Source organism: Chenopodium quinoa, unplaced genomic scaffold (assembly GCF_001683475.1).
Source record: "Chenopodium quinoa cultivar QQ74 unplaced genomic scaffold, ASM168347v1, whole genome shotgun sequence".
In the NCBI taxonomy this organism is placed as follows: domain Eukaryota; kingdom Viridiplantae; phylum Streptophyta; class Magnoliopsida; order Caryophyllales; family Amaranthaceae; genus Chenopodium; species Chenopodium quinoa.
The window spans coordinates 935,811-946,108 of NW_018745260.1; the positions used below are offsets into that span (position 1 = coordinate 935,811).

At 35.3% G+C, this 10,298-nt stretch overlaps 1 protein-coding gene across 1 annotated transcript; it reads right to left on the bottom strand.

The window, feature by feature from the left end:
• Positions 1 to 1,769: 1,769 nt before the first annotated feature.
• LOC110711346 (dnaJ protein P58IPK homolog) lies at positions 1,770 to 9,860 on the bottom strand. The gene is made up of 9 exons (XM_021889723.1): positions 9,555 to 9,860; positions 8,294 to 8,459; positions 6,644 to 6,845; positions 6,354 to 6,514; positions 6,175 to 6,268; positions 5,808 to 6,020; positions 5,589 to 5,666; positions 4,753 to 4,971; positions 1,770 to 2,400 (listed from the first exon to the last, which is right to left on the bottom strand). The coding sequence occupies exons 1-9, from the start codon at positions 9,688 to 9,690 to the stop codon at positions 2,212 to 2,214; spliced, it is 1,458 nt and encodes a 485-aa protein (XP_021745415.1). The 5' UTR covers positions 9,691 to 9,860; the 3' UTR covers positions 1,770 to 2,211.
• Between the last annotated feature and the right edge of the window lie 438 nt (positions 9,861 to 10,298).

Below are 10,298 nucleotides of genomic sequence, written 5' to 3' on the forward strand. Positions count from 1 at the left end.
TGGCTTCCTCTTCAGTGAAGTGGAAGGTTTCTTGGCCGACTGCTCTTTGACTGAAGCAGGCGGTTTTTTGTTGATCAACTCTTGGATCTCTCCCTTGAAGTCCCTCATGAAGGTCATGAGTTCGTTCCTTGTGATGGGAGCAGACCCATCAGTCGGCTGTTGCCGAGCAAGCGGTGCGCCTGCTGGCTCGCTTCCTGTTTGAAGATGCTCCCGTTCCCTCCTTTCGGTATGACGGGTACGTCGGGCCCTTAGGGTCCCGTCTGGAGCTGTATGAGTTTCAACTTCAAATTCACTTTCGGTATCATGGTCCGACTGGACTTGAGGGTCGTCTAGGAGACGCCTATCTTCTGGAGTCGGTACAAACTTGGATGCCATCTCTGAAGTACTCTCCCCACAGACGGCGCCAAATGTTTCGGGGTTTTCTGATGTCCTGCGGGAGAGTTACAATTCCGAGACTGGAACCGGACGCCTGTACCTGCAAAATAACGGAGACTCCTGAGAGCTCCGCTCCAACGGTCAAGTTAGTACCTGATTAAGGAGTAATCAATACAGAAATTAAAGTAATGAGATCTCCCTAGGTGAGAGTGCTTAGTGTTGGTAATCTGCGTCGTTAGCGAGATTAGCCGGTTGTTAATAACTCTGTTCTTCTCTGCTTGATCTCTTGATTATTCTATTCTCTTGTGTGATTAATGAGAATTAATTAAGTATTTATAGCCTTGAGAAGCGTGCAACTCTCTAGGTTTAAGGTAAACCTAGGGCTGATCGGGCCTCTAGACTGGATTGGGCCCTGATGGCCGGTTTTCCCATTTGGCATGGGTGGACACGTGGCGTGTCTATAGTGGTCCGTAGAGGACGTATCTGTGACTGACACGTGGCAGGCTCCTGTTGTCCTTCGTGAAGGACACGTGGCGGAACCTGGTTGGTCCACTTGTCAGAAGGTGATTGGTGGATAAAAATCCCCTAATCAACGTCCATACTTTTGAACATTTGGTAATAAAATTTGAACAATCGCCTGTGGTCCAGCTATCCTAGATGGACCATGGTGCATAACAGTCTTATTGCCAAATTATGTGTTATTATGTAGCGATACAAACAAGCGAAAGTTTGAAGGAACATATCTTTACAAACAACCAAGTAAATTTTGGCCCAATTTGTAAGGATTATACCTTAGTGTGGGGATCAAGTCATCCTTTACCCTTACCAACTTCCAAAGAGCCATAAAAATAAATAAATAAATAAATAAAGTTTACAACCTTTTTTAAAAAATTTCTTTTTTTTAAAAAAAAAAAAATTGCAAATACTTTTATCATCACCAAATTCTACCTTTTCTAAAGAAAGAATATAAGAAAAGTCTTGATGTATTTGCCTGGAGTGTTTTAAATTTACAGCATAATCTTATGAATGATTACCTTCCTGCCTTATACACATGGTGAGAAGTATTTGTTCAAGTGGTACCACAATTGCTTAACCCTATTAGCATATTTATAAAGTTACTTCATTGAAGTAATTAGTATATAACACGGTAAAATTAGTATAAAGTTTACCGTTCTAATAAAATAAACAGACAGCAACCAGAATGATTGGGACAACTAACAGACGAGTAACACTTATTAAGGGGTCTTAAACTAATTTAGCAACAGATGATCTCTCCCAACATGTTTACCTTTGTCATATTAAACCAAATATCATAGTGCGCCACCAAGCTCTCTTGATAGGGAATCATAGATTCATAGAACTAAAAAAAGCAAAGGTTATAGCAGCTGAGCAGATGAATGGTACGCTACCAAAACAAAATTTGATTCTATTTCATGTCTCACATAACAATAGAAGTATAAAGCCCGTGTCAACCTTCATTACGTCACCAAACAGGAACCTAAGGCAATACATTTGTTACCCTCAAACCTCATCTAAAGACTAAAGCATATGCATCTCCCCAATTTTATTTTCTCATCACTATGTTGACCCAAAAAAGATAGATTACAATTAGATTACATAACACTGATATGCAGCAAGGAAAAGGCCTATTCTTGGGAAAAGGGATTGATCAAGTTTTGGATGAAGCTTCTTTTCGACCAATAATGATTCAGTGGAGGCTGAGGATTTGATAGATACCAATCAGGTGTTAGTGAAAAAAAATAATCAGGTTGCACTGTTGAGCTTAATTCTGACTTCAATAATGCAGAAAAGATCCACAGGCAACAGCATAGCACCTTAGACATGAAATCCTCCAAAGTCACCACCAGGAAAGCCTCCTTCGAAATGAAATGTATACTGCTGTCCTCCACCACCACCACCAAAAGGATCAAATCCACCAAATCCATAACCACCGCCGCCCATTCCCATGCCTTCTTCATCCTCTCCTCTGTCATATCTTACACGTTTTTCTTCATCCCCTAGAACCTGCAAGAGCAAATACCACAATTGAGGTTCTACAGACAAGTAACACACATCATGAAACAGCTCAATTGACGGGTCAAAATCATAAGCAGCAGCATATGACCGGAGGAGGGGAAAAAAATTACTGAAGCTGAACGCCTGTTTGGTAACTGGTTATAAATATAAACAATGGTACTGGTAATAAATTTGTGTGTAAATTTGGTTAGAAAATCAATATCCATTCCCATGAACACTTAAGATGACCCCTTGAATTATCTATTTATCTTCACAAATTTTCAAGTTTTCTACTAATACCACCTCTAAAGTTCTAATGGATGGTAATGGAAAAATTATTTTAAAAATGTCATGGAGATTATAAGTTGTTTTCCATACTACATTACAGTTATAATTCATTCCTATCACCGCAATTTTTTACTAGCTACCAAAAGCAAGGTTTTTAAATGACTGATAATCTAAACTTTAAAGTTGTTATGCCACTAGCCCACTACTTATTGGCATTATTGCACACTATAATACGGAGTACCTCATAGCAGTTTGAAGACTTTGTACACTATAGCTCACAGCCTCACCAATACAATTCTCAAGGGCCCATTTACTAGACAGCTTCTAGACTTTGATACATAATAATCAAGCAACAGTCACAATGAAACTAATTAGAAATCTGTAAATATCAAGAAGACAATGACAAAAAGCAAGCAATGTGGAAATACATCATTCAGATCAATACATCATTCAGATCAATACATCATTCAGATCAATACATCAATGTGTAACTCATTCAACCAAACCAATGAGCTTAATAAATTGTCACATTCAAGAAATTGAAGAGAACGGTCAGCCTCATGCTTGTGATAAGCATAAAAACTAACATTGTCACTATCTGTTAGAAGCTTTTCTACCTAATCTAATCTATACTACCTTTAATTATAAAATGACATCACTTTTTTTTTGCAATTACAAAACATGGTAATGAGCGGTCAACAAAGGGTATCAATGCAAGTATTATAAAAGTGGGATGAGGCATACTCTAATATACACAGGGAATAATCAGATACCACAGATAATTTAAAAATAAAAAAAAAGACAAATATGTCAAAAGACACGATTAATGCACCTCATCACACAAGTCTATATCACTTTAAACAAATAAGGATGCCTGGATACTATCCTTGTATTTTAACAGGAAACACTTGAAGGGATTGACAGTGTACATTGGATTCTCTAAATGGAATAAACACTTAAAAGACTCAAGTAACTTAGAAAACAGAATTGAGAAGGTCCCAAGCTAAGTCGTACATGAATCACATTGAGCGTATCAACAAGCTACACCTTGAACTATAACTAATGAACTGCTGTCTATACAGGGGAAGGCATGTAACGATGCAAGTAGCATCACAGGTAAACTTCAAAGCTTAAAAATTAAAAAATTTGCTACACTCTTCGGAGAACTAAGTTTGGTGATAACCTCAAGGTCAACTTTGAAAGCAAGTAAAAACACTCAGTAAGAAATTGGTAATATTGATATCCCATTGTAAACAAACACATACACACAAACAAAAATAATAAACTACTGTAACAAATTAAACAAACACATAAACACAAACAAAAATAATAAACTACTGTAACAAATTAAACAAACACATACATACAAACACTAACAAAGGGAATGTATTATATAAACATGTTAGTAATCCCATTATAAAAAATCAAAAGCTTCTTTTGCAGTATACTATCAAATTTTACACTTGGTAAGATATGTTGTTGCTTATGAGTGTTAAATCGGCTCCCTTGATTAGGGCAGTGGGAAGGAAATAAATACGAACCCACCGAAGGAAACGAAAATATGGTTAAATAAAACATTGCCCCTCTGAGGGCTCTGACTCAAAATGAAAAGGTAAATAAAGTTCTGTATTGTATCCAACTACTAACCCGCATAGTTATTTCAATTTATTGTTTGAATCTTAGAGGCATTAGAGTTATCGGCAACATGTGCATAAGCACACATGTATTGGGCATATTCACAGCCATGGCAGAGAAGGTGGCACCAATCAAGCTTGTCACAATAGCTAAAGAAATAAGTTTGCTAAATGATCATCAAGCTCACAGCAGTAGCTTAACAAGTGGGCTTAGCCACTAAAAACCGCATTGAAATAGATTACTATGAATATAATATTGGATGTGTGCTATTAGAAATAGTACTAATGGATGAACCCTTAGCCAACTCATAAATCTAACTCGCAATGAGGAGCATATATTGATGGAAAATTTATTGTTGTCTAAGAGGCTGATTAAAAAAAAAAAAAAAAGTAAATCAGAATCATCAAGAGATCAAAGAAATATTGCACAAAGTCAAACCTCGTATGCAGCCGCAATTTCTCGAAATTTGTTCTCAGCTTCTTCTCTATTTTCAGAATTCTTATCTGGATGCCACTGTAAAGCAAGTTTCTTATAGGCACGTTTAATCTCTGCAACAGATGCAGTTTTAGAGACACCCAAAATTTTGTACCAGTCTTTTCGTTTGCTCAACTTTAGGGCATTCTCAGCTCTCACTAGTGCTTCTCTGATGCTCCTGTCCTGTACATTGGGCACAAAATAGTTCAATATATAAAGACATGAAACTAGTTGATAGAGTTAACACAAGTTATATTCTAACTAAACCATGCCTCAGAACTTCAGCAGATAGCATTCATAGCAAAGATATTAGATCAATACAGATCGTATTCATATATATACTGCTACATCACCAAAAATTCAATCACAGACTCTACCCAGTCATAAATCAGTACGGCTGTAACTGCAACTTAATATTACAAACACTTTAATTAAATAAATGATTAGATTTGTTGATACAGTAAGCTCAGTTTATTCAAGAATTCCTTCTACTGCTAACATTTCAGATATTAAAATCATGCAGCAAAAAAGTTCTAAAACATCATCTCAGTAAAAGAAAAATGTACTGTCCAAACCCAACACCTAATCTAAATTCAAGCTCAAAGAGCTGAGGGAAAGAGATTAAAAGAGCAAATTGAAAAGAAAAAGGAATGGAATATCAACGAATCAGATGCTGTAAAAACCAAAGCAATAAGGATCAACGATTCACCAATTCTATTGTCAAAAATATGTGCAGCAAACATATGTAATAGATACTAATAGACACCGCAAAACTATAAAAGTTATCCAAGACAGCCAACCTGGGATTTTTGAGCTGCATTTTTAAGATCTTCCACTGCCCCTTCCCAATCTTCCACCAAAAGTTTTGCTTCACCCCTCTGAATAAGTCACATCAACATTATCAGAGAAATTATGAATTCACTGATCAGATCTCATTTAATCAATCTGGTTAGGTTGCTATCATCCCATAATTTATTAAGCTTACAAGTAAAATTTAGTAACTGCAAGTGAATGCTAACCTGTACCAAAGCCTCAACAAGCTCTTCATCAATGTTTAAGACTACCGTGCAGCTATTCACAGCATCTTTACCTCTACCCAGTTTCACCAACACCTTACACAAACCAAGATGAAGATGCACATTATGTGCAATATGAACTGGGTCTAGAGCAAGAGCTGCTTTATAGTCCTCCACTGCAAGACGCAATTTACCTTTCTCTACATTTGTTTCTGCCTGCGAGAAGCAATTGGTCAAACATCAATCAGTTAAACTGAAAAGGAAAATAACATGAGTGTCAAATGATGCAAAACCTCCCTGACTCCCACCACCAAAAAAATAATAATTTAAAAAAAAAAAATCATGCATGGACATTGTTTTAGCCGCATACACTCTCTGTCTTCTTCTGCAACTTTTTCAATCCAAAATATGCTTTCTTCAGTTCGCTATGCTCTGGATCTAGGCGAAGTCCTTTTTGGTAATGTCTAAGAAAACAAAAGGAAAGACAAATTACGAATTTTAAACTTAATATAAGACATTACACATGTAATCATAAATTTTTGTCCAAACCTCATGGCCACATCATGATCTGCTAAATAGTAATAGGCACGACCTCTAACCAACAAAGCGTCAAGGTTGTTCTCATCTTCTTTGAGAATATAACCAGTCTCAGCGATAGCACCTGAATAATCTTGTGATGCCAACAACAATTTTACCTTCAGAAGTTTAGCCTGCCACATCATTAAGGTAGCTTTATTAAACAAGTTCCCCAAATATTTGAAAATCTTGATAGACTTGGTGGATGATATATAAATTTACAAAAATAAATGAAAAATAAAAGAAAAGAAAAAAATTAACACCTTTGAGCATGCAGGAGAGAAAACAAGCACAACTTTGTCAACATACTCCAATGCTTTCTTAAGATCTCCTGAATCATACAGACCAGAAGCTGTTTCCAGAGCACTTCGAGCTTGATGCAACTGAGAAAGCTCCTTTTCAGCAGCTGCATTTCCAGACTTGAGTTCTAGATACTTATTATAATTGACCTCTGATTCTTCATACCTACATTTGACAGATGACTCATCAAGAATAGAACTCATGAGTTCAAGTATCTTTATTTAACAAAAATCTCATACTGATAAGATTGGAAGGGAAACAAAATAATGCATCAGGTAGAAAATAACAAAATAATGCATCAAGAATAGAACTCATGAGTTCAAGTATCTTCATAGTTTTCTTCTCTCATGATTAGTGTAAAGGTTTTCATCTACTTGCCAAAAAATACCTTAATAATAAAAAGATAAATACGTGGAAAATTGGATAATCCTCATTTATGGTGGCTAAAAATGTAAAGATGATACTGTAACAGGTAACCTGTCGGCAGGTGGAAAGGGGATGTTTGGCACTTTTGGCAAAGCCCATTTCCCAGAGCCTGGGAGTGAGGCGCGCCCGAGGCGCGCTTTTTAAAACCAAGATACAAGACTTGAGCAGCAAGGCAACAACTAGGAGATTCCTACTCTGCTACGAATAGAGTTCTTCACAGAATTTAGTTTTATTTTTAGTAGATTAACACACAGTTTACTAATTCCCTTAAAGAAAGCATTTTACGTATGCAAAACATTTCTTATGATTATCCTAAACTCTGTTGTCTTTCTGTCATATTTAGAGCTCCAAAGGTATGTTGTTAGAATATACAGCTAACATGTATTACTACTCCTTATAATTATTCAACTTGTGTGATTAAAGATGTTAAGTTAAAGTTTACTTTAAAACATGTATGAGAACCCGATATAGTTCAAGCCTGGTCGCTTGCATTTCAGATGGCTGTTTTTGATATGTTTGATCATAACTGTACTGTTCAGTTTTGATTCATTTTATTTACAGCTAAGAAACTCTTAACCCGGTTTTTGGTTGGTCTATTCGATTACACTATTTCCTATCCTAATCACAAGATTCCAATTCATGAAATTTAGGCCATAAAAAATTATCTTCCAAAATATATCTGTTATCTTAAAAGAAAAAAGTATGAGAAATTTGACTTTGATGTAGAATTGTTAGCCACAACGTAACATATAGATTATAAGGTACATGGCTTGATGGCTTTGCCACTTCACAAAAATATTAGTCTGCCAACATTTTTTGGAGCTTCATGAAACTTGACTCATTAACATTTAACAGCAAGTATATATGCTTTACTACAGTCACTAGTTCAAACGGTTCACGGAGGTTACGCAATCTGTATTTATGCCATTGCAAAAGATTACTTTTTAATGCTTTTGTAACAGATTGTAGTGATAATTTTAATCTCATGCCTCAATTTTATCACAGATCACAAATTCATATCCAATTATATACATAATCATTGTGAAAGATATGCATAAACACAACAAACTTCAAGTACTGGTCCGTAAGACCGCCGAATGAATCACAAACTACAAGACTAGCTGTTTGTTCAGCAAAATAATAAAAACTGAATTTAGAAAATTTTCAGAGAAAAAAATATAACAAACCTGCACAGCTGACGAAGGATATTTGCCCGTCGTGAATATGCCTCCGAGAGTGTTGGATCTGCCTCAATAGCAGCATTAAGATCCTCAAGTGCCTCACTATAATGTTTCACTTTTATACTTTGTTCAGCCTTTTGCAGTAAATCATTTGCTTTCACAGGAGTTCCATCTGCATAGCAGGGATATGAGCATCAGGTACATTGTACGTAGCAATAGGAAAAAACAAAAACCACTATTGACTTCAAACACTGACAAGTCAAAACAGATCGTATACGGGCTACAATTAGTAAATTTTCTTCATAATTTTAACACTGCTTTTTTAACTTTTAATTGAAGGATTTAGAAATTCTTAAATTGAAAATACTAGTATTACATATGGCAACAAAATATGTTACTCTCTGAGGTGTGTTAGGCTCTGAGTTTAAATTTACCAACAAGATACCAAAGTTAGAGTATGAAACTATCCTCAAAAGCATAACCTCTAATTAGGTTTGACAATACAACTTCGCTAAGGCAGTGCTTGATGATTGTGTAAAATCAAAGAACAAGAGGTGCAAAGTGGTAGATACAATTCTATGAACAAATACTCCAAACCCGATAGGATCTGTATACACTTTCATTCGTGAAGTCCTATGATAAAACGACGATACAGAAAATTAAGCCACCCCATAATTATGTATGAACTATGAAGTATAACTTATAAGTCATCATAAAAATAGCATAGCAAAATTCATCTCACCAGCTCTTAAAACTCACCCTAAGAGCAACCAAAAGTAACCTTATTACTATGTAAAAAGCGTTATTAAACAACATTCTTGTAATATATATTGCAAAATACAAGTACATCTTAATTATATATACACAATGTTTAAGCAGCACAATATATCAAAGCAAAATTCGTTCTTTTGATCCCAGAAAACCCGAGAAAGCCATAACGAATAACGATAAACGAAGATCAATCAAACCAACACAATGTCGACCACAACCCATTGTAATGCCGAACTCATAACCACAAATACTTGAATTTAGCTAACCAAGTCCAATGTATTTCCAAAAAGAAACTTTTTTTTTTTATTTCGGCAGTTAATAATCGTGACATTTAATAAATAAATTTGACATATTGCGGACAAAAGCACACAAAAAATTAACGAAAAAATTGGATTATGAACCCTAAAATTAAGCACCGCTACCACACTCAATCAAGTGAAGAACACAAATTCAACAAAAATCCTTTTAACTAATCAAAAAAAAAAGGGAAATTTACCTGAAGCAGAAACAAGAGGTTGAAGAAGAAGAAGGTGACAAGCAAGAACAAAGTTGAGGATAAAAATGGTGAAGATGAACCCTCTCCAAGCAACCATATCAATGGAGAAAGGGAAAATACGATGAAGATTAATCATTCAAAAAGATCGAATATTCGAGCAAATTTCTGCAGATTTTTAGTTTGTGAATCAAAGATTTGTGATGGATTTGTAAAGTTTGATTAGAATTAGAATTGAATTGAGATTTCCTGGTAATTTTGGGTTGTCAGGGAGGAAGAAAAGAAAGGCGGGGGAGGATTCGAAAGTCCTTGGTGGCAGTCCACGTTAATGTAACCTATGGGTGATTGCCACCTGGATATTTTTTCGCAAATCATTACCTTTTATGAAAAAAAAAAGTTTGGCCCTAAGAAGCTGCCACGTCGACATAGATCTAGAACTAAGGGATTTTTTTTTTTTTAACGGCTAAGAGAAAAAAATTAAGTGATACACTTTGATGAATGTGTAATTTTATTGACCTGAGCGAATTTTCTAGAATAATACGAAAATGTAAATTATTCTCTTATTTGCATTGGAATAAAAAAATAATTGGAAAATAATTTTGTGAAAAATTATTCTATGGAGGGAAATCATAATGGTAATAGCATATAGAACCTCCAATGTACTAGCAGTTCTAAGTTGAATTTAATAAATAAATAAAAAGTCTTGTTAAAAAAAATTATAAAAAGAAAAAAATTTCATAACACCGT

Bases quoted from the DNA above. Each gene is read 5' to 3' on its own strand.
- LOC110711346 (XM_021889723.1), bottom strand. From the start codon at position 9,690: ATGATTAATCTTCATCGTATTTTCCCTTTCTCCATTGATATGGTTGCT. The intron at 6,846-8,293 runs GTTTGTTATATT...TGTCAAATGTAG, and splicing joins ATCCTTCGTCAGCTGTGCAG to GTATGAAGAATCAGAGGTCA. The intron at 5,667-5,807 runs GTTAGCATTCAC...TGACTTATTCAG, and splicing joins TTGTTGAGGCTTTGGTACAG to AGGGGTGAAGCAAAACTTTT.